The 27074-nt window shown below is 41.4% G+C and overlaps 1 protein-coding gene across 8 annotated transcripts in view; it reads right to left on the reverse strand.

Annotated features, from left to right (window-relative positions):
* Window positions 1-27074, reverse strand: part of dbn1 (drebrin 1) — a 65030-nt gene that overhangs the window by 956 nt on the left and 37000 nt on the right. The window contains exons 2-15 of one of the 8 annotated variants that reach the window (XM_027177267.2): window positions 20398-20453; window positions 16633-16745; window positions 16025-16099; window positions 13314-13460; window positions 12675-12752; window positions 11945-12096; window positions 11789-11852; window positions 11474-11527; window positions 10198-10312; window positions 8590-8673; window positions 4662-4757; window positions 2159-2568; window positions 1422-1527; window positions 1-974 (exon numbers count right to left, since the gene is read on the reverse strand). The exon at window positions 1-974 is cut by the window's left edge and continues 956 nt beyond it. In XM_027177267.2, coding sequence (XP_027033068.1) covers window positions 922-974; window positions 1422-1527; window positions 2159-2568; window positions 4662-4757; window positions 8590-8673; window positions 10198-10312; window positions 11474-11527; window positions 11789-11852; window positions 11945-12096; window positions 12675-12752; window positions 13314-13460; window positions 16025-16099; window positions 16633-16745; window positions 20398-20453 — 1603 coding nt within the window. In that variant the 3' untranslated portion in view covers window positions 1-921. Of the gene's footprint in view, window positions 975-1421; window positions 1528-2158; window positions 2569-4661; window positions 4758-8589; window positions 8674-10197; window positions 10313-11473; window positions 11528-11788; window positions 11853-11944; window positions 12097-12674; window positions 12753-13313; window positions 13461-16009; window positions 16100-16632; window positions 16746-20397; window positions 20454-27074 lie in introns of all 8 variants that reach the window. The other 7 variants (XM_027177265.2, XM_027177268.2, XM_027177266.2 and 4 more) reach the window with 7 other exon arrangements.

A 27074-nucleotide genomic window follows, 5' to 3' on the forward strand; every position in this document is an offset into this window, starting at 1 on the left:
ACACACACACACACACACACACACACACACACACACACAGAGCTAAACGTGCATAAAAAATAGTTATTGCCTAAGCTCCATTCGAATCAATTCTAATTCTATTGTGAAAAATTAAACAGCCGATGACTTTTATAGGTAGTCAAAAATATACCTATGGCACCTGATTCTAAACCGGAAAACACCGACACGACAGCGTGAAAACATCAAATCACTGAAAACCCTTGGCACCAGAAATGAAGCAAATTAAGCAGGGTTGAGTAACCGTCACCTGTTCAGGGGGGAAAAAAGCGTCTACGAAACTAAAAACGTTTATCATGCAGGTTTCAAACCGATAATGTGAACGCACCGGGACAAATCGTCCTCGTTCTAATAGGACTAAAATCCTCGATATCGCTTTTAAAGGATCGGCGAGAATGACAGGGATGACGGAAAGGTGTTAACGACTAGCCTGAGCGTCTAACTACGGGAAGTTCGGTACTTCCGTGGCTGGAGCTACGAAGCTTTTTCCCGTCCGTTCCATCGAGGTTCTGGGACATCACTAAAACAGGACGCTCTATCTGCTACTGGTCACACCTGTCAGGCACAGCGAGTCGATACAACACAGGTGAGTGCTAAACACACCGTGCTATACTCTGCATAGCAAAAAAGAGAACTGAAATAAATAATGACTTGTGTACACACACACACACACACACACACACACACACACACACACACACACACACACACACACACACACAGACTAACCGAGAGACCTGAAACCTGCTGGCATCTTTAACAATAACCCGGATCCTTTCTGTGGCTAAACTTTTTTGTTCCTTTTTTTTTTTTTTTTTGCTAAAATATCATACAGATTTGTATCGTAATAAGCTTGTAATCAGCTTTGTAAAAGGTTGTTTTCTTTTCCTGGGAGTCGTATGGCTAGTCGTCGTCATCCACCACAGGGTCCGTGTCCCAGCATGTGATGTCAATCTCTGCAGCGAGAAAACAGCAGATAAGATAAATGATCACTTTACAAGGAAACTTACAGCCGTTTATCAGGTCAGTCAAACATCAGAATGAGAGGGAAAATGTCATTTAGAGATACTTTTCTTTCTACTTTTCTTGGATTTTCTTCGTTCTGTTGCATGATCATGTTTAAAGCACTTAACCTCCATAACTCATAAAATGTTATAAAGTATGAAAAAAAAAAAACATTTCAAAAAAATCATTTATTAGCTTCTTATCAGCTTCCGATTCAGTGATCATTGTTCTATGTTTGTTAATAACATCGGTTTATCTGCGCCTTTGTAATTCAGTGTTTTATCAAATATATAGAATGAATGCCTTGTACGTTTGTGATGATGATGATGATGATGCTGATGATGAATCTAGAATAAATCAGTGTTTGTTTTGATTAAGGAGCTCTTGTGATGTCTCACCTGGTGGTTTGTTGTAAAATACTGGCGTGGGGTTGACTTTCGCAGAGCATTCGTCTGCCTGAGCGAAATCCTCCTCCTGTGACTGGCTGAAATAGCCTTCACTCGCCTGTACACACACACACACACACACACACACACACACACACACACACACACACACACACACACACACACACACACACACACCCCTCCATCAGAACGTGTTCAGTAGCCAGCGTTAACATCTGCCACAGATTAAATGAATCATCGTGTTTGATAGTGACGGCCTCAACATGCTAAACGAGCACAATAGGATTTGGCGCCATCTTGTGGCCACGACATTACATTTCATGTTCAGTTCTATATAAACGATTCACGAAAAGAAGCCTTAACATCTTTTCACAGAAGTTTTTACAACCTCAAAGGATAAATGATATTAAAAAACAAATCACTTCTATAATAATAGCTTAAAAGGAGCAGCTATAATTCATATGGGAAAAAAACACAATCGTCCACTAGAACATTATTTATTATTATTATTATTAATATCTAGTCTGTTAATCAAATGATTTGCATGCAATATAACAGACAAATATGAGTGTGTAGATATATAAAACAACAGCTAAACTGTAGCGTATGTGAAGGATTTTATAAGAACTCAGCCAATTGAGAATTGAGGTATAGATAGAAGAAAGAAGGGGAAGAAAACACTGATTTTTTTGCTGGAAAACATTATAGTCATGTTGTCATTTTCTCACCTGAGTCCCTTCTTTGAGCAGCGAGTCTCCGTTGGTCAGCATCTCCTGGCTCTCCTCCATCTCCTGGCTGTCAGAGGCCTGCTGGTAGCTCAGAGTCATGTGGTGTGACTCGGTCACGTCCACCAGGCTCGAGGGGGCGTCCTCGGCTGAGGGGCACAGCGGGGCATCAGGCACGTCGTCGAAGCTGAGCAGGGGCTGAGGAAGGCTGGGGGACGAGTCAGCATCGCCCATCAGGTCCATGATGTGTGGGGCCTGACAGGGTGTGGCTGTCGGCGCCGGGCTGCTCTCCCACATATCCAACAGAGTGTCCTCAGCACTGGTGGATTTCAACTCTGTGGGATGTTCCTGAGGAACTTCGGTCTGCACAGGCTCGGACTCCTGCACCGGAACTCGCTCAGGAGACTCAGGAGCTGGAGGAAGAGCAGGATATTACATGACTATGTATTTGTGTACAAACTCACTCCTTGAGATAAAAATGATACTGAAACTCCTTGTGGATGAAGGAAACAGGTAAAAGTTATATACAGTATGTTATATCAAGAAATCTATACTATTTAGGCAAAAGTATGTGCACCCCTGCACATCACACCTATATGTTGTACCACAAAGTTGGAAGCACACAATTGTATAGAACATCTTTGTTCGATACAGGATTATAATTTCCCTCGGACCTGATCCTACATGAATGAATATTACCTCGATGCACACCACTGTACCATCCATATTTAACTCTATACAGGTCACTAAGCTCTAAAACGACTGGTGTTGTGAAATCCAAATTTGTTCTTATTCTTATTTAATTTTTTTCCACACATACACACACAAACACCTGCCATCTTTTTCCATCTTTCTGCAGGCAGCGCCGCCGGTGTTATAAAACATATTTACAGCTGTACGCTCTTTCTGTTTCAATAATGAACAGTAATTTACAGTAACAGTAGAAATCTCGACGGAGCGCATTACCGCAGGACACCAAACTGTGTCACCGGGCTGCACAAACAAGCAACGAGAAAAGCAGTGAGCCGTTAAAGCAAATGAAGCCTCGGCAAACAAATGAGTCCCAGTAGACATTCGGCCTGTTTGCTCCAGAGAGTCGATCTGGGGCAAAGAGAGCAACAACATCATCCCAGCTGTGTAGCTTATTAAACAGACCAGAAGCTGTGTCATCTGTCCTGGCCACGCTCTATGAGCTCATCAAGCTGCTCTCAGACAGACTCGAGGAGTTCTTACACAAGTTCTTAAAGAGCTCAATGGAAATCATTCATTCATTCATTTTCTACCGCTTATCCAAACTACCTCGGGTCACGGGGAGCCTGTGCCTATCTCAGGTGTCATCGGGCATCGAGGCAGGATACACCCTGGACAGAGTGCCAACCCATCGCATGGCACACACACACTCTCATTCACTCACACACACACTCACACACTACAGACAATTTTTTTAGAGATGCCAATCAACCTACCATGCATGTCTTTGGACCGGGGGAGGAAACCGGAGTACCCGGAGGAAACCCCCGAGGCACGGGGAGAACATGCAAACTCCAAACACAAAAGGCCGAGGCGGGAATTGAACGTGCTAACCACTAAGCCACCGCGACCTCCCTCAATGGAAATATTTCGTATAAATATGTCAGACATTCCTCGGTCACAATTCTATATACGCTTTCAATTCGAAATCTGTGTTATTTAAAACAATATTGCTGTTTGACAGGAATTTGCAGATGATATTACAGGGTGTTCACTTCACACAGCGTTATTATCACACTTAGTGGCTAAAAATGATGACTGCGTCTAACACACACTGATAGAAGTCCATTAGGGCAGGTCTCACGCTGCCCCGTGCTCGCGCTCTAAACATTTTCACTGGATGAGGATGGAAAACAAATCAGTTTCAGGAACAGGGTTGCCAGTCTTGTGATTTCTTGAGATCATGATTTATAACAAATCCACAGTGTATCCATGACATATAGAGCCATTTCTGTTGTAAGATATATATGTGGAAAAATAGGACAGGGAAAGTGTTTGCACCACGAATGCTGAGAAAAAGGAAAAAACGATGAAAAAAAAAGCCATTTTGAGATTATGGTTACGGTGGAAATTTTGCTGAAAACTGGCAACCCTGATAAATGATTTTTTTCCCCTTAGGCCACTTGCTGTATGGAACACAGGTGAACACAGGTGACCGATTTATGACATAATAGCCGACAGCGGAGGTGAAGTGTCACAGCCTTTGTAAATGACTGAGGATGCATCGTTATCAATGTCGTCCTGCATCGCTAAAATCTTTAGGTCTGAGGAATCTAAGATTGTTCGGATTGTAAAAAAAATATTTTCTCGGTGTTATCTGCTAAAATAATCTTTCTGCTCTGATTTAATCTCAGCGTGAACAATCTACGTTGGACTACAAACAGAAATAAGACTGTGATGGTGTGTCGTGTCGATGCGACGGTTTGTACGAGTAAAGAAGCCGAGTAAAGACTGAAACACAGCCTTGGGTCCTTACCCCATTCCTTCTCGCTGTTGTCGTCCTTGTCTTCCTGAATGGCGATTTTAGGGATGGGTGTCGGGGAAGCGGCTTGGACGCCTTCAGCGGAGTCATCTGTCCAATCAGAGAGAGATAGCGATCAGGTTCAGGGTGAAAGCACGAGTCAGGGACATCACAACAACTGTCAGATAATGATGTTACCAGACAGAAGCTTACCATCAACACACAAACGGTGTACACAAAGTGAGTGTACACACAACAACAACAACAACAACAACAACAACAACAAGCGTGGTGTGAAAGAGAAACACACACACAAAAAAACATGCAGGAGAACAAATGAACAAAAAAAAAACACAGTCAGTGTTCATGCAGGAGCCGCGACACACAGCCGAGAGCTGACAAGCTGATAAACACACCAACGCCTTCAGCGTGTCTTAATGTTTTACACGACCAGAGATAAACGTTCACATGGATCTGTTCATCGAATGATTTATAACTTCTTTTCTTTGTTTATCTGATCTAAAATAAATCAGGACTCTTTTAGACGTGTGTTCGTCCCCCTGTTGATGATCTTACACCGAATTTTAGTGTCGAAGAGAAATCTGAGCTCCTTTTTAGTTGAACGAACACTCGGAGCTTCTCAGAGAGCAGAAATGGGTTGATATCAACATTTACTCTGAAGATACAAACGTCTGTGTGGAAGAAAAATGATTGGGTTTTTTTCTGGATCTTTTCAATGAATCTATCTACAAATTCTTAATGTCCTGAGTGTCTACTTTCATATGAGCTTCATATTAACACCACTGTGAAGTGAGACATGAGGAAGACGTTCGGTCATCGACACGGACACGAGACAAACGGGAGAAACACGATTTTTTTTAGCCTCTGGGGAAAAGCAGAGTTCAAGAACAGAACATTCCAAGATTCCACATTTCCAGGACGGTCTTTTGCCATTTCCTGTTTCAAAGCACCCAACAAAATGCTCTTTTTTTCTTGCTTTGTTTGTTTATTGATGATTTGGTATTATCAAAATTATTCTCCATGGACATTCCTATACTTACTCCTTAAAGGTGGGGTCTCAGTTGTTTGAGAAACGCCTCAAAAAACTGCGTCGGTCCGCCAAACAAAACAAAAACAAAACTAACGTGTAGCCAATGAGCAGAAAGGGGCGTGTCTTGTCGATAAGGGCGGAGAGAGTGTTCAGTGCGCGTGTGTGACATTAGCAGAAAGCGGTTTTAACGTTGACATGGAGGATAAAAACAAAGAAAGAAAGAGAAGAAAGACTTACGATAAGGCAAGAAGTAGGACGTGTTAATATAGGATCAGCTTTCCAGCGCTGGAGAGAACTGAACGTCTTCCGCGTGAAACGGAGCTAAACCTTTCACGCTACAACACACAGTACTATAAAAACACATCTGTATCACCATAGTATTACTCATTGTGTTCATTTATTGATAAAAAAAAATATCCCCTCGGTCATCTGCCCCAACAGGTTCGGCCATAATACTTGTCTTGGTTATACTTGGGTTATACTTGTCTGGTGTATGTGTGGGGCGGAGCCATCAAAACAGGGGTGGGACCCATTTAGGTTAAGGGGCGTGTTTGTTTTGGTGATTTCAAATGTCAACAATGGCTTTCAAACAACGGAGACCCCACCTTTAAATGTCTTCAAGTGTTTAGAATAAATACGCTAATTTACATAACTACTATAATTGGACTGAAGCTCTATATGGTTCATTTATAAATTCAGGCTAATTAAGATCAGATCCCAAATCCCACACAGCAGCTCAATCAAAGAAGTCGTCCATGTAAAACAAGAAGCGGCGAAAATCCAGATGCAAACAAGGTACAATTATCAGAGCTGGACGGTTCTGTGCTGAACGAGAACCTTACATAATTGTAAAATAGACAAACAACGATGATGATGGAGTATAAAGCTGTGGCCTGGTGAGATCAGAACGGATTGGTGTGTGTGTGTGTGTGTGTGTGTGTGTGTGTGTGTGTGTGTGTGTGTATGTGTGTGTGGCTGCAGTTTGGCATCCCAGGACACATGCCACCATCCAGTGAACTCTACACACACTCACAGGTCATGACATGAGAGGAATCCCAGACGGGGCAGATGGGGCAGGTAAAGCAGGTGTGGTAGGTACCATCCAATTACAGGAAGCGTGCAGAAGGAGGGGGTAATAAATGTATATAAAATATATACATATGAAACTGGACCTCATGACTTCAATGACTTAACTCTATCAACTTTCCTTTAAAGGAAACACACAGAAACCTGGATCTCGTACAATAGAGTTTAACGGTTTGGTTTATTTCTAACGTGTTCATTTTCATTCATTCTAATGTCTTCTAGACAAAATACATCAAATCGCCAAAGGTAGCTGGTCACTGACCATCACTTCCATATACGGGCGTCTTCCTGATAAAGTGCGGCTATAACCAGCAGCTTGCTCATGAAATTAAATGACGTTTAGGTCTCTATTTTGCCCCCTAGTGGAATAACAGAGTTTTACACTTTTCAGGTCCAAAATTTCAGTTAAATTACAAGCTGATTTTAATTATTGACAGAAATTTAAATATTCGTTTGGCTTTACGGATCTGTCCGGATGCATGTTTGACACACTCGATTGAAATATTTCTGAACAGAATTAAAATGAATGATCGGAAAACTGGAGGGATTTTAGCCTGGAATGTTCTCTACAGTGACAAGGACATCAAGGGACACAACATTCTTTACCATGAGGATGAAGGACAAAAAATGTGTCTTGCCATATCATGGAGTCATCAAACACTTTTGGGCTCCTGAGTGACACAACAGTGGATTGTTCGCTCTATCTTTAGGATTTTGTGATTGGCTGTTTTTGATAGAATGGATGGTTTTATTCTCTCTAATGTCAGTCTGAACTATTCTAGCCAATCGCAGGCATCTGTGAAGTCGTGTATACGGAAAAGTGCAAGAACAACACATTTTACAGGCTTCATGAAGAACAAGCTCGATATGACTGCTTTGGCTAAATATATGCTGGGAGATTAGATGTTCTCTGAAAGTTTTCTTTTCTTCACAGTGATATTTTAAGATATAAAAAGCAAACTGCATGTAAGACGACCCAAAACACTGCTCAAGACAAAGAAGGGTCATGAAGAGACAGTATCTTTTATAAAAGGGGAAAAAACATTATGTCTAGGATTAAAATACCGGCTGGTAAGATCGCATGCACATTTTCATAACACTAGCACCATTAGGCTGTGGAAAAAGTGTGTGTGTGTGTGTGTGAGGGGGGGGGGGGCAGAGAGAGAGGGACAGAGAGAGACAGAGAGAGAGAGAGAGAGAGAGAGAGAGAGAGAGAGAGAGAGAGGGAAAGAGAGAGTGAGAGAGAGAGACAGAGAGAGACAGACAGAGTGAGAGAGAGAGAGACAGAGAGAGAGAGAGACAGACAGACAGACAGACAGACAGACAGACAGAGTGTAAGAGAGAGAGAGAGAGACAGAGACACAGAGTGAGAGAGAGAGAGTGAGAGAGACAGAGAGAGACAGAGACACAGAGTGAGAGAGAGAGTGAGAGAGACAGAGACACAGAGTGAAAGAGAGTGTGTGTGAGAGAGAGAGAGAGAGAGAGAGAGAGAGAGAGACAGACAGAGTGTGAGAGAGAGAGAGAGACAGAGACAGCGACACAGAGAGAGAGAGAGTGTGTGAGAGAGAGAGAGAGAGAGAGAGAGAGAGAGAGAGAGAGAGAGAGAGAGAGATCCTAAAAATACAAGCTGTCAGATCCAGGCCTTTGTGCAGTACAGCTACAGCCAATACAGCAAATGCTTCAGAAAGTGATGCAGAGGTGCATGTGGTGGGGCAGAGGGTGTAAGAGTGAGGGGCTATAGGGCAGAGAGACACGAGTGCTCCTGCGCTGATGAATCTAATGAACCTGGCTCAGTCCAGTACCTACCAAATGGCCCCAGGGTGCGAGAGGAGGACGTACAGGACACACTCACACTGTGCTGCTGCCTCAAGAACGGACTGTCCAAGCGGCCTGGTAAACAAGGAGACAAGGAGCCCAGGGAGGGACACACGAAGACGCAAAAACACGTGGAAGACACAAAGGAAAGCCGGGGCATGATGAAGACAAAGAAAGGAAGAATGAAAAAAAATGCAATGAGGGAAATAGATGATGTGATGATGGCAGAGTCAGCGATTTGGGTTGTGGGGTTTTTTTTGTTTGTTTGTTTTTCCCCAGCAGGGTGGATGTTGAGGACAGATCCAGGATCATCATACCATGTGTAGGATGCATCAACCAACCAACCAATAAATAAATAAACAAATAGATAGATAAATAAATAAATAAATAAATAGAAGTGAAATGAATAGCAGAATATGGAAAACATCAGGAGGGACAAGAGAAAAAAAAAAAGAAAAAAGGTTGTTAGTTCTATGTGTTCACACCCTGCAAAAATAGTCAACTGTCAGACTGCTAGTCTGTCGCGAGCGCTCTCTAGAGACAGAGACTTTAGCGCTCACACACGCGCGCACACACACACACACACACACACACACACACACACACACACACACACACACACACACACACACACACACACACAACCCAAACAGCTATTTTAAACAAAGACAGACATGCACTTAAATCCAGAGCTCGGATTCATGCGGTTCTGGATTACCTCGTCTTCTTTCAGATAGAACTTGGATTAGTTACAATCTTGAAAGTTAACGAGAAAATTGCGTAAGACAGAACACGTGAAACACGTGACACACACGTGTCGCTCGAAGACAACATGGCGCACCGAAAAGCAAGACACTTTCATGACGTGTGAAGATACAAGAAAAGCACTTTTGATGTTTTTCTTTGTCATACGAACACTTTCTATTTTTAAGTAAGAATCTTCTTCCTTTGCGTGGACCTTAATTAACGAGGTCATTTTGGGATTAAAGCCACGCCCCCCGAGTACATCATAGGATTGTGATTGGATGAAGAACGCATTCCGTTGTGACGCTCCTGTACCAGGGAATTACAATTACAAATAAATCAGCGTTTAATCCGTAAAGAACAAACATTCTGATGCTGTTACAGATGTTTTCCACCAACGCATGAAAAATTCTGTCTCTTTTCAATGCGTCACGTTTTCTTTATGTCGTTAAACTTAACGCAAGTTTGCAGCAGCGTGGATTAATGTAAAACTGCCTGAAGTGCGATCAGTTGATCATTTCAGACCCCCCCCCCCCCCGATGAGATTAGATTATATTAGCGTATCAGGATTATACGAATAAACTCGTTTATTTAAAACATGATAATAACGGAGGACTAAGGGCAGTTGTGGGGGCAGTTGTCGGGGCAGTAGGAGATCTGTACGTTTATAACAGTTGGTATAATTGGTGTAGAGTTTTATAATCCTTTATTTGAAATATTAATGATGGACTTCCTTGACTAGCTCTTCCATGTTTGTAGGTTTTTTATTCTTTCCCAATAAAACACTAGAATGTTCCTTTCATTTCCTTCACCTCCTTTTTCCACCATGACCCTCATTCCTCCCTGTGGTCTTACCGGTCCTGTGTGACATGATGGGGGACGTATCCAAGCTGCTGGATACAGCTTTTTCTTTCTGCTTGAAGAACTCACGCGGGTTGCTTGTGCGCTGAGCGATTATCGCTGCTGCCTCCTGCACACACAAATTATTCTCCTTCATCAAGACGTAAGCAAGTACTTTAATTAATGAAAAAAAATGTTGGGATCTGAAGAACTTCCTAGACAAAGAACATTAAATAATAATAATAATAATAATAATAATAATAATAATAATAATAATAATAATAATAATAATAACAACAACAACAACAATAATAATAATAATAATAGCAATAATAATAACAAAACAACAATTATAAAATACTACTAATAATAATAATAATAAATTGTAGTAATGTAAAAGCCATGGTATAAAAGCATTTTTGCATATATATTCTATTTTTTTTTTACATTTACATTTACAATCAAATCTTGCAAACATTTATATTACTGAACACCATCAAATGTAAGAATGAATCATTAATAATGTCTCTACTTGCTGTAAAGGTGTTCTATAAAAAAATATGAACTGCTATCATGATATTTTTATAATCGTGCCATAACAAGATGAATTGCGGCAAAATTATCGGCACGTGATCGGTACACAAAAAAAAGAGTGAGAGGAAAAAAAGATGCTGAAATCCACCATAAAATGTGATTTTTTTCAGAATACAAGTACACAATTAAGTACACAACTGACTTCCATTAAAAGTTCTTAATCCTTACTTTCAGAATGAAATTAAGTAAACGATCCATTTTTTTTATTGGCCTTTTCCAAGGGTGCCAATAATTTTAGAACTGACCGTCTCTACCATACTGGGATTAATTGGCATGTTTTTGCGTGTTCCTTGTTTCAAATTATATCCTGAAATTATTTAAGATACATGATTTCTGATGTATTTATTTATAATTATTATGATGTCCAGTAGTTATTTCTAGCTGGCTCATATTATAAATAAATAAATAAATCAGCCATCACCAGTGTGCTATTTCTTCACGCCGCCCTAGTCCCGAAACAGCAAGAGGAATCCCACTGACCCATATGCAAAGCCCAGAAGAGGTTGTATCTGACGCAACAACCCTTTTTTGACCTACATCTACGCCAGATTCCCGTCTCGAGGCTCGTCACTCGACCGGGGCTTGCCCGGAATTTGGGTAAAGGAGCCAATTTATTTATGGATTTATTATTAATTTAAAGACTGCAAACATTTTAAGAGATGTTAGAGTCTGGAACGAACAAATGGAATCGACTCACCTCGACCTCAGACTCCTTTTTGTCTAGAGAGAGGTCATCACTACTGGGCTCTGTCTGGAGAAACAAGAGAAAGTGCTGTAGTTTCCAGCAGGGGGCAGCAAATCGCAGTTTTTCCTCATTTTTTTTTACTTTTAACTGTTAATTCTTCTATTGCTGCGAACATGTGTAACTTTTGCTACTTGGATATATGTCACGCCTTGTCTGCTGCATGCCTCATGGGTGTGACTTTCAAGTTCTCCGAAAATTACAGTCTCTTTTCAACATGTTAGAGTGAAGAAGATGAGAAAAAAAAAGGAGCACGTGAAGAATACACACTCTTACAGTCAAGGACTGAGGTCGTGATCTCTCTTTCGCCTCCTCTTCCTCTTGCATTTTCTTCCTGTAGAAAGAATACAAAGCGTACAAATGTTCAGGTTTCAGTAGAAAAAAGAAACACACACGAGAAGATGTCCGAGGTTTCAGAGTTCTCGCCTGTGTTCCTCGATCTGCCTCTCTCTCTCACGGTATCTCTTCTCTCTCTCCTCCTGCTCCTTCCTCTCCAGCTCCATCCGCTCCTCTTCGAAGCGCTGCCGCTCTTCGGCTGCTTTCTTTCTTTCGTCCTCCTTCCTCAGCTCTTCTTCTCGCTGTTAGAAAGGTACAAATGAAAAGGATGATGGTGTGAGCGATGGACAGAGAAGAGAGCGATGACTGTAAGGTCATTAAAAACCATCCAGGAGAAAGATAACCGTATGAGGTGACGAAAGGCGAGCGCGAGTGCGTTCGGGGGAACAAAACGTCCATCCTGGAACGTGTCTAAACACGTGAGTAAACACCTCAGAATTAAGAACTAACCAGGAATCAGATTTGCCATCGTGCTCAAGGGAAAAACTGTACTCTCTTCTTTAAATATCTTATAATCAGCGCAAATCAAAAAATATAGGCCAGAAATCTGGGCGATTTTTTTTTCCAAGCCACAAATGAAGGCTAAGCCTCCAGCACCAATTATTGATAATTATCTCATGAGGTCAAAATGTGGCTCTGAAAGCCTGTAGACATGCACTTTAAAATGACAAATAGCTCCTCACTGAGAGCTGCATTAAAGCTAGTATGGAAAAAAACAAATCAGATCAGGAGCAGTGTGCTAGCGAAGGCCGTGCTGATTCACGGTTCGCCTTTTAAGCGTCCTCGCTCGGATCGAGCTTCCACGGAATCCGATCTCTACCTTGGCTTGTTCCCAGAACTCTTCCCGGTTGATCCTTTTCATTTCGATTTCTGCATTTGTTTTCTGATAGGTGGTGCCCTGTGGGAGGAGAGAACACAGAAAATGTAACCTGATTAGAAACACGACCGAAGAAGGAGGCGATGATTAAAAAAAAGACGCGGGACGAGACGCAGACAGTTTCCTCTGTTTCTGTTGTACTAAACTGAGTAAAATAGTCTGAGGTTCTGAACACGTACGGCGCGACAGTGAAATATTTAACGGGGCCATAACCTTCGAACGGATTAGTCGGAAATGCTGCCATGCAAGCTGAGGTTTATTGTGTGATGAGAGCTACGCTGTCTGTGTTTATTCATTAAACGGTTAAATGAAGAACGAGGCTGCGGCGGGGATGGAGGTCATGCTGATCTGTGAGATAAACAGGCGGAAAGAGCTGGACTGCTCTGGAAGTGTGTATGAGTCAGTGAGTGCTTTGGCTCTTCACAGAGAAGAGCATTGTTTCATTTTGCCCCAGGTCTAACAATGCGGTTAGTAAGAAAACTTGAACATTTAGAGATATACATGAACACACACACACACACACACACACACACACACACACACACACACACACAGGATTCCCTCCCTTCCCACATTACGTACAACGTGCTCCGCATTCTCCTCATCTTTCATTCGCAGACGGCTGAGCACTGGGCTAGCACTCGGCCCCGTCCCATTGGTCAATCTCTGCCCGATGGCTGTGGGGTCGATGTCCTCCATGCTGCTGGCATTGATGATGATGTCAACTCCCTGGAGTGAAAGAAATAGAGAAAGTAAAAAGACAGAGAAAAAAGAAAGAAAAACACACATGAACACAATTCCTGCCAAAGCACGTAACCCCCAGGCCCACTATACTGAATAGCAAGGACACTCTGTGTGTGTGTGTGTGTGTGTGTGTGTGTGTGTGTGTGTGTGTGTGTGTGTGTGTGTGTGTGTGTGTGTGTGTGTGTGTGTTGGGGGTATAAAGGACTTCAAAGTATCTGTGGGAGGATGAAAGAGAAAAAGAGGTGAATTCAGAGGAACCTCTCTGAATAAAAAAAAGTGCAGTGGATGTCCAGTGTGTAGCGAAGCGGATAAAGGAGCTCATTTGCACAACAAAGCCACGGTTCAGTCTGAGTTCCACGATGGATATTTACATAGTACATGCGATATCTCTCTCATCAATACTGTCATCATAATTATCTGTTATCATCCTTATTGTTCTGTTCGAATAGACCACAGCGTTTGTTTTTCGGTTATTTTCTCTTACTGTAGTTATCAGTGTAGCGTGGAGCCTTTAGAAATCATCTTCGCAGACGTCTGTGAAGGACACGATGGTGAAAACAAACGGATGCGAGGTTTTCCTCAAAGAGTTTTTTCTCAAACAATTTTTTCTCAGTGGGACACGGTGGCTTAGTGGTTAGCACGTTCGCCTCACACCTGCAGGGTCGGGTGGTCGATTCCCGTCTCCACCTTGTGTGTGTGGAGTTTGCATGTTCTCCCCGTGCCTCGGGGGTTTCCTCCGGGTACTCCGGTTTCCTCCCCCAGTCCAAAGACATGCATGGTAGGTTGATTGGCATCTCTGGAAAATTGTCCGTAGTGTGTGTGAGTGTGTGAGTGAATGAGAGTGTGTGTGTGCCCTGTGATGGGTTGGCACTCCGTCCAGGGTGTATCCTGCCTCGATGCCGCCTGAGATAGGCACAGGCTCCCCGTGACCCGAGAAGTTCGGATAAGCAGTAGAAGATGAAAAAAATTGATGTTTCTTGTAAGTGTTTAAGAGCGTCTTGGTTCAGGTGGGTTTAAGGATCCGCTTTCATTTCTCTCTGCAGAACCTTTCAAACTCGATCAGTTTGGATTGGGAAAGACATACATGCTATAGTGACTTTCAGTTCCCTCCAGAGATCTTTTTCATTCAGATTCAAGCCTAAACCCCTTTCAGGTCTCTCTCCTGTCAGTCCAGTCTGAGGTTCTGTGTGTGCTCCTGGGAAGGTTTTCCCTCAACAATGTTCTTGTACTTTGACCATCAGTTCTTCCAAAAAATAAAAGTGTTCCATTCTCTTCTGCTAATAAAACCTCCAAAACATCATGATGCTACCACCACCATGTTTCACTGTAGGGATAAAAAGTGTTATCTTCAGATATCTTTAGTGTTATCTGTTATTTCTTTTCTCAGCTTGGCATTCAGGACAAAATATTTGTAATTATTTTATAAAGATGATGAAGATTATGAAGGTGTGATGGACAACTGAGGAATAATTATGGATTCATGAAGATGCAACAAGGGGGAAAAAAACAGGACCTGTACTGTTAAATGCTGGTGATTTTTGTCTCACTTCCTGAGAAGCTTTTAGGTGTTTTGTGGAACATTTTAACATGAGCAGAATCTTACACCTGAAGGTTAAACGTATTTCTCGATTAACTCAGGTGAGCTACAAAATAATACAAAACAAAAATTCCACAAGAGAAGGTCTAGTTTCCTGGAGGATTGCTTCTACATCCAGGTTGATGAGATGAAGCATGTAAAAGGCAGCACTTTTCAACCACCTCCAGTGTAAACACTGTGCAGAAAACCACATCAGTCATCCGTAGACCTTATCGTCTTCCTACTACTGGCCATCATATACGGAAGTCTCCTCCTTCAGCAGACACCCTGTGATGACCGCCCAAAGATTCTGTGAACTCATCTGTACAAGAAGGGCTTAGGAATAATAACAGACACATGAAGATGCAACTCGGGGACAAAAAAAAAAGAAGCAGGAGTTGTTATGTCAAAGGCTATAATTTCAGATGACACAAACAAGGCTGATGACAACATTAACAACAGGAACCAGACAGAACAAGGTCCGAGGTTTAAGATGTAAGAGTTAAAGGAGCAGTAAGTAATATTTAAAGGTCTCCCTAGAGCGATACTATTTATGAAGATACCGATGAGAACAGAGCCGAAAAACGGCCGACGGGAGCGTAAGAACAGATCGAATTGGTTTGCTGTCATGCGCAGCAGATCTCTGAACCCAGATTATCATTTGTGTGCAGTATAAAAACTCTCTATGCAGAACAGATCAGGTATCTGTTTACGATTTTACGAACCAGAAATTAGCCCCGCCCACAGTTCAAACGGTCGGTCTCCCAGGGCACGCATAGCTGATTTCACAGTAAACGTGAAGAGGGTTTTAAAATTTACAAACTGCTCCTTTACACACGGACACAGACACGTGACGGACACGGACACGTGACGGGCACGGACACGTGACGGACACGGACACGTGACGGACAAGTACACGACGCTACCTGTTTCAGAGATAGAAAAGTGGTTACTTTACCTTATCAAGACCCACCTGGAAAAACTCCGCGATGGTGGCTACATGGCTGGCACAGGCACATTTCCTGGCATCAGGGACATCCTCGCCAACCTGAACATACATACAGAATAATTACTGTCATTAAACACACAGGGGTCCTCAGGGATGACAATCACACACTGAAGCAGTTGCATAAATGTGAAGAAAATTACTGCCGAACATCAGCACACTAGAGCTCTCGAAGGGATTTTTTTTTTTTTTTTTTTAACCACCCACCACAAGTCTTTACAAAACCCTGAGATCAAAACCGTTTTCTCAATTCGACGTTGCTCATTTTCACACAACGGTTCACCTGGAGTTCACCGACAGTGTTATATTTATATTTTTGTCTTTAACAATATGATCAGTACCCATTCAAAAGGAACATTACTCACGCAATACAAACCGATTACGGCGGCACACAGAGAGAACCTTCCTAATGACTATAATAAATGTGGGGAGAAATACGGAGCTCAGCGTGTCAGATTTAAGAACCGTAGTAGCTCATGGGACACGGTGGGCTGTAATGATGCTTATTTCTCTCCTGCTTGTGCAACAACACTGAATGTTCTCTGAAGATCAAACACTTCAGAGTACTGACTCACCCAGTTGATGAGGATGTAGCGAGGCAGGGCGGCCGACGGGTCCTTCAGGCTGCAGAAGCCGTACATGATGCGGCCGTTATCGAAGGTCACCATGATTTCTGCCAAGCCGCCATCTGCGATCCGAAGACACAAACAAGGAGCTCAGGAAAAGACAAAAATGACTCGAGAGTAATATGAGTCAACAACAGCGTGATAACAGTGTTGTCTTTTGTAGAATGGAAAGCTTATTGGCTCAGATTCGAGCTGCACAATCAGATTACGACTTTGGCTTCCTCATTTAATTAAATTGGAATGATGGCAATTTCTGTGCACTTAGCTAAAGTTAACTAATCGGATGACGCTGGGTGTCGTTTATAACCGACGCATAAATCTCAAGATATCCATTAAATGGAAGAAAGCATTAACGTATACATTTATCTCCATTGTTAATTAACATGACACAGATATAATACTGGATATCATACATGAAGGACATCGGATCCTGTAACAAATAAACTATAAACAAAACAAAATAAAATAACATGGAAAATGTAATAAAGCCTCAAGCTCAATATTATTAAAAATTCATTCATTCATTCATCCAAACTTCTTGGGTCATGGGAGAGCCTGTGTCTATCTCAGGCGTCATCGGGCATCGAGGCAGGATACACCCTGGACGGAGTGCCAACCCATCACAGGGCACACACACACTCTCATTCACTCACACACTCACACACTACGGACAATTTTCCAGAGATGCCAATCAACCTACCATGCATGTCTTTGGACCGGGGGAGGAAACCGGAGTACACGGAAGGAAACCCCCGAGGCACGGGGAGAACATGCAAACTCCACACACACAAGGCGGAGGCGGGAATCGAACCCCCGACCCTGGAGGTGTGAGGCGAACGTGCTAACCACTAAGCCACCGTGCCCCCCTCAATATTAAAACATCATAACCATAATTATAGTTTTAACCGTTAGTTCCACTCAAAATCTGCAAAAGCCTCGTTATCTGTCTGCTTTCTAGACAGATTAGAATGAGTCCTTTAATAAAAGACAAACATCACAGAAGATCCACGCTAACAGCACATTATAATTCAAGACGAGGTTAAGTGCGTGTCGGGAAACCGTCCGTCTGAGAGTGTGAGCAACCTGCGAAAGTCGAAGGATCCGTGGAGTTAATTATTGAAGCAGACAGTTGGGTTAGTGACTCACTTCCTGTCAGTTGTACTGAAAGCTTAAAAGCTAAATCAGAACCAGACAGTCAGACCCAGGCTTCTGGCAGGAGACATAGAAGCACACACACAAACACACACACACACACACACACACACACACACACACACACACACACACACGTCTTACACATGTAGGCTTCTCACACAGCTCATGCTAAAAGGGATAATCATGAGTCCCAGTCCCTTTGCTATCACTAACGAGTAAAAGTGATTATAACACAGTGTGATTGAATTCTCAAATCAGAAGGTGTTGATTAATTTTCTGTAACAGAACAGCTGACAGTAGTTCCATCTGTAGCACAAAATCTCATACGCCAGACACGCTATTATTATCTCCATCATTATCTATATATACACACATATAACACACACATCGATCAGCCATAACATTAAAACCTCCTGTCTAGCATCTAAACACTTTAGCAGTCAGCCTTTCCTTTCTTTTTTTAAACAACTGAGCATTTGATGGTTAAGTTTCTTGCTCAATGTCCCAGCAGGGGCAGATTGGTGATCTGACCAAGCTTCCGATCAGCAGTAAAACATCTTAACCACTTCCCCAAAAAAAGCTCTGACTCATCACAGCATGGACTCCACCAGAACTAGCAGCGGATCGTGAGGCGGAGCCTTCGTGGAGTTTATCCAGCACATTATACTTGCTCAATCACTTGCTTCAAGAACTGACTATTTCCTTGCTGTCTAAATTTTTCCCACCTCCTGATAGGTGTCACTGTAGCAAAATAATCAACGTTGTTAACTTCACCATGTCTGTGGTTTTATTGTTAGGACTGATGATATCTAAAATATATACAGTAAATCTTTCTGGAAGGAGTCTCCACAGACCAATGAGTTTAAACTTTGCAGATTCTAACATTTTAAGCTGAAGACTTAATCTTGAAGACAAAAAAATCGAGGCTTTAAATGCTCGATGTATCGTTATATTAATACATCAAAAACTGGATATTGCTGTTGGACCGAGTAACTCTGCTTAGCATCAGGCTCACTTGGATCTCTCCACCTTGTTGTGGCCCGTCATTTATATCTTACTTATAAAATCAAGCACGTAGCGTAATGGGATTCGATTTTATTTCCAGAATTTGGCAAGCGCCCTGTTTACCTCAGAGCGACTTAAGTACAGAGAGTTAAGGGCCGTACTTAGGGGCCCAGCAGTGGTACTTCGGTGGACCTGGAATACAAACTCACAACCTTCTGATCAGAAGTCCAACACCTTGAAGGCAGGGCCGAATAATAAACAAAAATCAAAACAAACGTGTAGCCAATGAGCAGAAAGGGGCGGGGCTTGTCAATACGCGGCAGAGAGAGTGTTCAGTGCGCATGTGTGTGACGTTAGCAGAAAGCGGTTTTAACATCGACATGGAGGATAAAAACAAAGAAAGAAAGAGAAGAAAGACTTACGATAAGGACAAGAAGTAGGACGTGTTAATATAGGATCAGCTTTCCAGCGCTGGAGAGAACTGAAGGAGCAGGAAGTCGGCCACATATTCACAGGTTGGAGTTTCCCGAGTCAATAACTCCTGAGCTAAACGCTGTTACTACACAAATAACACCTCTTTTCTATCGTAGTAATGTAGAGAGGCAGCTACAACCGCGTTTTGTGTAGTAACAGCGTTTAGCTCAGGAGTTATCGACTCGGGAAACTCCCACCTGTGAATATGTGGCCGACTTTACTTAAGACGCCGAGGCGCTTTTTTCCTTCTCGATAGGTGAGTAACGTTGGTTTTGCTTTGTTACACAGAACTAATATATGCCTTTGTCCTTTACATCATTATGCTTGTGTGGCATTTTTGCTTGTTTGTTTATCTACAATCGTATTGTTCTTCCCTTCAGCTATGATAAAGACACGTTTCTTTCCGTTAGTCGCCTGGGTTACGTATGTATGTGTGGGCGGAGCTATCGATACAGGGGTGGGACCCGTTTGGGTTAGGGGCGTGTTTGCTTTGGTGATTTCAAATGTCAACATTGGCTTTCAAAAATCGGAGACCGCACCTTTAACCACTGAGCTTAACTACATCCCCCACCAACTGTTCTTGGCTCCCACTGAAAATAACATAAAAACCTGCAATAGTACTGGAATAGACTCCTCTACCAACAACACTACGTTCTGAAAGGTGGCCTTAGATCTTGTCACATCACCCGGTACCAACGAGCAGATAAATTACAGGTTTACTGAGCAGAGAGAGACAAAGAGAAAGAGAGAGATAGAGAGAGAGAGAGAGAGAGAGAGAGAGAGAGAGAGAGAGAGAAAGAGAGAGAGAATCCGTTTAATTTTTTATCAGATAAGCCAGAGCCCAGATAATGCATTTGCAGTGAAAACAGAAATCCCAAAGAATATGATTTAAACTCCAAACTCTCGTCGAACAAAACAATCGTCAAAGCTCTCACATGTCACTCTGCCCACTCGGATATTTAATGTCAGCGATAATTATGCTAATTGTCATGTAGCAAATGAGCATTCTCCATCACCATGACAGAGTTATTGCAACTGTAGATGTGGCAGATTATGATACATTAGGATAAATTGACCTACCTCCTGATGATGCCAGCGTCAGATCATTGCTATCATCTTCGTATGTGTACAAGGCCCTGAAGAGCACAAAGAGAAACGGAAAGACAGTTAGATGAACACAATTTGTAATCCAGCATCCTACAGTTTCATTGGAATAAGGCATTAAAAAGTATTAAAGTACACACTGATCATCGGTATTCAATATAAGTACCAAATAAAGTCACGATTTATTACGACGCTGAAAAGAGGGTGTTAATTTTCACGTGCGATTCCCTTAAGCCGTATTCTTTTGTGCCTACAAATGTCACATGTGAATCGATTCCCTTCACCGTTACCCTATATGTGGACGCTCCGTTACATACAGCACTGTGTCAGAAATACAGTGTATTTGACAGAAATAAGTATGACAGATTCAATATAGCCCAGACGCAGCTAAAATGGCACTGCTTTGATGTTTTTTTTGTGGATCTCGTTCTCTCATTGCCGTGAGGCGTAGGAGTGTGGTGCTATGCTAAGCAGCACAACAAACGCAGGAACAGAAGGTCTAATGCATCGGTAGGAAGCATTACGGATGACGGAGCTCAACCCAACTCCTCTGGGTTTTACTGACTTCATCAATTCTAAAATACGAGTACAGTGTAGAGGCATCATGTTACTGCTCCAAGCAGGTTGATGATGCTGACAAGACTCCAGCATATATATATATATATATATATATATATATATATATATATATATATATATATATATATATATATATATATATATATGTGTGTCACATGCTTCGTGGTCACGTGGTATCTGAATTACTATGATTGTGTTCTTGGACCTTTTCAACAATAAATTAAAAAAATAAACCTCCACAAAATGAATCAATGTGAAACGTTTATTTCCCTTCAGACAAGACAAGAGGACGGTGTGTGTGAGGACCTACAGCCAAAATCACAGCATGCTTATTGATAAGGAGGTGTTAGCAAAACACAACCCTGTGGGTGGGACATAGATAGGACTTAATGGGCACAAAACTAGTACAGGAAATGCTACACAGTTACATGGAACAAAAATGTTATAATGAGAATATCTCCTAAAATGTTTCTACATGGATAAATGGAAGGATGGATGTGTGAATATAGAAGGATTGTCATGTGAATGGATGGCTGAATAAATGGATGGATGGATGGATGGATGGATGGTTGTTTATGTAAATAGATGTTTGGATGGATAGTTGTGTGACTAAATGGATGAAAGTATTGCTGGGTGGATAAATAGATGGCTTTGTTGATGGTTGTTTGAATAGATGGATGGATGGATGGATGGATGGGTGGATGGAGCATGGATGGATGGATGGATGGATGGGTGGATGGAGCATGGATGGATGGATGAGTAAATTAATACATGAAAGGCTGAATACGTGGAGGGGGAGATGGATGTTTGAATAGATGGATGGATGGATGGATGGATGGGTGGGTGGATGGATGGATGGGTGGGTGGATGGAGAATGGATGGATGGATGGATGAGTAAATTAATACATGAAAGGCTGAATATGTGGAGGGGTAGATGGATGTTTGAATAGATGGATTGTCATGTGAATGGATGGGTGAATAAATGGATGGATGGATGGATGGATGGATAGATGGATGGTTGTTTAAGTAAATAGATATTTGAATGGATAGTTGTGTAACTAAATGGATGAAAGTATTGGTGGGTGGATAAATATATGGCTTTGTTGATGGTTGTTTGAATAGATGTACAGTAGGGGTGGATGGAGCATGTATGATGGATGGATGGATGGATGGATGAGTAAATTAATACATGAAAGCCTGAAAAGATGGAGGGGTAGATGGATGTTTAAATAGATGGATAGATGGATGGATGGATGGATGGATGGATGGATGGATGGATGGATGGACAGACTAATGAGGTAATGGATAAATTAAGAGATGGATGGCAGTATGGATGATTAAAGGATAATTGGATGATTGAATAGATGGATGAATGGATAGAAAGACGGTTGGTTGTGCGAATGCATGTATGGGTGCGACTTTATTGACCCACAAGAGTAAATTTCGGATTTAGGATATATAATATCATACTGGTGTCTATAACCCTAAAAGGCAGGTACATTAGTTGTGATTTCAAGGGCACTTGATGTACAACTGGAGGCAGTTTCCACATTTCCTCATATTTGAGATAGATATCTCCTTCTCATGGGCAGATCTATTTATAATTAATGAAGATCAAACTCGCCGTCAGTGTCGCAGGTCACATCACTGTTCAGTCCAACTTACGGTGAGTCTTTGGTTTCTTTCTTGTTATTAATTACCAACCAGATCACTTGCCAATGCATGAAAACAAATACATCAAGGCACAAAAGAATGTGAAAATAAAGTGCTAATATGACCTTTCCAAGCACACAACAGCCTTAGGATAGAGGAAACGTTTGCCGTGTCTAAACACCCCCCACCCCCGTGGTGCAAAATTAATAGTTTCTTCTTGCCTCTCGCTCGGGCTATTTCTCCTATAAGTTGTTAATGATCAGCAGCCGTGGCCCCGGGGGAGAATCTCACTTGCTAACCAAATATGAATGTTCCCATCAAGCCCTTGGCCCGACTCAACCTTAGCTTATTCCCAGTCTGTCGCCTTGGCCACCATCCAGCAGGGCAAACAGACGAAAAAGAAAAGCAAGCACATGGGAACATGTTGGTGAAAGAGTGAGTGAAAGGTATAGAAGAGAAAATAACGCTATTGAGTAAAAAAACAATGAGGTGAAAAAACAATTCGGTGAAGTTGTACTAAAAGAATAGAGACAAAAATGTATTAAAATTGAACAAGAAAAAAATTATCTAAATTTAAACATATTCAAGTCTTTAACAAACTAGTTTGCAATGCGATAAGTCACAAATATAAATATATAAGTAAATATTATATATAAATAGTATATACATTTGTATAAGTAAATATTCTGCTAGCTCAGAAAAGCCTAGAGTTTAACATGCTGGTTAGCTTGCGTTTAATAAGCTTGCAAAAAAAAAAGGATGCAAAAGTACGTTAGCAATAAAAACAGTAACAAGTTATTTAAAAAAAACTTCACTAGCAAACAAATAAAAAAACTAGCTAGATAATTTACAATATTTAACTAGTTAGCTAATGTACAACATTGAACTGACTTGATCATTTAAAAGCTACTTTACGAAACATTTCTCGCTAGCTAATTTAACAAATAAATTAACAAAACTAGCTTGCTAATTTAACAAGCTGATTTCCAAAATGTTACTAGCTAGAAAATTTAAAAACCTAATTTACAAAAACACACTAGCAAGCTAATTTACAACATTTATCTTGCTTGTTAATTTAATAAACTTCTAAAAAAAAAAGTTAGCTGATGCTATCTGATCGAACATGCAAATTCACAAAACTGTCTAGCTAATTTACATTGAACTGGCTTGATCATTACAAAATGTTCCTAGCTAGCTAATTTAACAAAGTAATTTACACCACACTCTAGCAAGCTAAACGCTCTAGCTAGCTAATGTACAACATTAAACTGACTTGATCATTTAAAAGCTACCTTACGAAACATTTCTCGCTAGCTAATTGAACAAATAAATTAACAAAACTAGCTTGCTAATTTAACAAGCTGATTTCCAAAATGTTCCTAGCTAGCTAATTTAACAAATTAATTTACACTACGCTCTAGCAAGCTAAATTACAACATTAACTAACTTGCTAATTTAATAAGCTCATTTACAAAACTAGCTAGCTAATTTAACAAGCTGATTTACGTGACATAACTAGCTAGCCACCTTTAGCTAGCTAAAGAAAAAACTAAGGAAAAGGAAACATTTCGTTGTGTTTGATTCGTAAAAAGTTTGAAGTAAAACTTCTTTTTCTTGTAGATGTACTTGAGAAAGAGTAAAAGTATTCATTTTCATGTGAAAAACATGGCGTGTTAAGGAGAATTGAGGCTTTTGTGCTTGAGCGAGCTGTTAATGTGACATGTTAATTATTATACATCGATATATTTCATTCATTTTAGTTTAAATCAGTGAGGGACAGAAATACAGAAGAACTCGCCGAGGTTTCTGCCGAAGCGATATAAATAATTCCTTTAAGGAAGGCAGACTTTTTATTATTCATAAAAGCTTGCCGTGACCCAGAAATGCAGCTCGGGACTTCAGAAAGCTGTGAGTGTGGTATGCACAGGACAGCGAGTGAGGGGCCTCCGCCATTGTGCTCCGCTGTGGGAATGATGCTAACATGCTAAACAGTCTGGACTCAAAGAAAAAGGAGCGATCCGACTCAGGATACAAACGACTTCCTTGTTCGGGAATCTGCTATAATCGTGTCCGGTCAGCCTAAAAAAAAAAAAAAAAACATTTGGAGTGCAGTTCGTTCGTTCGTTCCAGGAAGCCGTAGAATGAACGCTTCCCAAAAATCACCTACAGCCTCACAAACCAAGACCACATGTGAAATATGACTCGTATTAATGGCTTGTTTTGTGCTTGAGTGCACAAATAAATGCGTCTCGTCGATAGCTAGTACTGTACATGCCATTTTAATAGGAACAGTTGGTCATTCGTGCAGGTATTCAACGAGCCAATCCTTCCATCCAGTCACACAAGCATTTATTTAAACATCCATTTATTTAAACAAACATCCATCCATCCATCCACCCATTCATCTATTCACACATCCATTACAATACACAAGACCGAATGAGGGGAAATGTGGTTTTAGCGACTACGACCATGTGGAATTTGTTTTTGTGGACTGAATTTCAGAAATTGTCGATCTCCTGGGATTTTTTCAGGCTCGGTTTCTACAAAATGATGCAAAAAACAAGATCAGACCTTGTTAATGATGCTGGATCAAAGGAAACCAGCCAGACATCAAAGTCAATGAAATAATATACACTGAAATTACTAAAATACACTGTATTTGTTACAAACATGTTGAACAGAAAAGCATCTCAACGTTTCAGTAGATCAGCTTCAACAAGCCATCAGGTTCAGAGAACAGAATTGGGACACAGGCTCAGCCAAACACTACGTATATTTTGTATAGTTATAGTATTTTTTTTGTGTGTACATCATGTAACATTCAATGGTTAAAGCTCACACTAGGATACGTACGACTTCATAAAGAATCCTGTTTCAATCACTTAGAGTGGCCTCAGAGAATCGATCGTTACGCTAAAAGCCAGAACCACAGAGCCGTCAGGGTGTCGAACGTTAGCGACGGTGTTAATTAACAGTCAACACGCTCAAGGTCACCTCCACGAGCGCTCACTGTGCGGCTGCAGGAACCGAAGACTTTTGAGTCTTTTAAGTCGAGGATTTTCGTCTAAACGTAAACTGGGTTTGCATTCATTAAAAAAAATCTATCTGGAATAAAATCTAATAAATACGCAGCAATTTGTGGTAGCAAAGTCCTAATATCACTTTGCCAAAATGTGTGTGTGTGTGTGTGTGTGTGTGTGTGTGTGTGTGTGTGTGTGTGTGTGTGTGTGTGTGTGTGTGTGTGTGTATTAAAATAACAGTACAAGTCAGCAAAATGACTTCCCTTCCCTAGAGGAATGCAGGAAATCAAAAAATCTGTGATTAAATTAAAAGAAAGCTGACCCAGACAGAACAAGAAAAGTTTCCCTCTATTTTTCCAGGCCCATGTAAGGAAACGTTCGAATGTTAAGCGGATTTGTTGGTGAAGCCATTAGCTTTGAAAAAAAAATAAAGAGAGAGCTCTTTAGACGTTTGAGACATCAGCCAGAACCTTTCTCTGGTATCTTTAGTTCTCAAACCCCAGAGTCTGTTTACATACAGTACATGGGGTGTGTTTTAACTCTTATAAAGTTACAGGTCACATGCTGGTCATCTGGGGTCATTTTCACCCAAATGAGGATGAGGTTCCCTTTTGAGTCCGGTTTATAATATTCGGCACGTTACGAAGATTGAGATGTGGAGTGTGTCCAGTGTGACTCATACTGTAACACACACACACACAGCACTATACAATACAACACTACTAGATGGATAAGTATTAAATGGTGCTACTCTGCTTGGGGTGGAAAATCTTTAGAGGTTTGTGTTTTAAACTTTGAAAACAGACTTTCATCCATTAGCTAAGTTGTTTTAAACTCATGGTATCTTAAGTACTGTATGTAAACTAGTGAACCACCATTAAAGTGATGTGACATACGGCTAAGTACGGTGACCTGTACTCAGTATCCGTTCTCTGCATTTAACCCATCCAAAGTGCACACACACAGCAGTGAACACACACACACACACACACACCGTGAACACACAGCCGGTACAGTGGGCAGCCATTTATGCTGCGGCGCCCTGGGAGCAGTTTGGTGCCTTGCTCAATGGCACCTTAGTCGTGGCCAGGTCGAGACTCGAACCCACAACCTTAGGGTTAGGCGTCAGACTGTCTAACCATTAGGCCACGACTTCCCAATGCATCTAATGATAGAGATTTATCTATTTATCTACTTTCATTCATTCATTCATTTTCTACCGTTTATCCGAACTTCTCGGGTCACGGGGAGCCTGTGCCTATCTCAGGCGTCATCGGGCATCGAGGCAGGATACACCCTGGACGGAGTGCCAACCCATCACAGTGCACACACACACTCTCATTCACACACACACACACTCACTATGGATAATTTTCCAGAGATGCCAATCAACCTACC

Source organism: Tachysurus fulvidraco, chromosome 21, assembly GCF_022655615.1.
Source record: "Tachysurus fulvidraco isolate hzauxx_2018 chromosome 21, HZAU_PFXX_2.0, whole genome shotgun sequence".
Taxonomy (NCBI): Eukaryota; Metazoa; Chordata; class Actinopteri; order Siluriformes; family Bagridae; genus Tachysurus; species Tachysurus fulvidraco.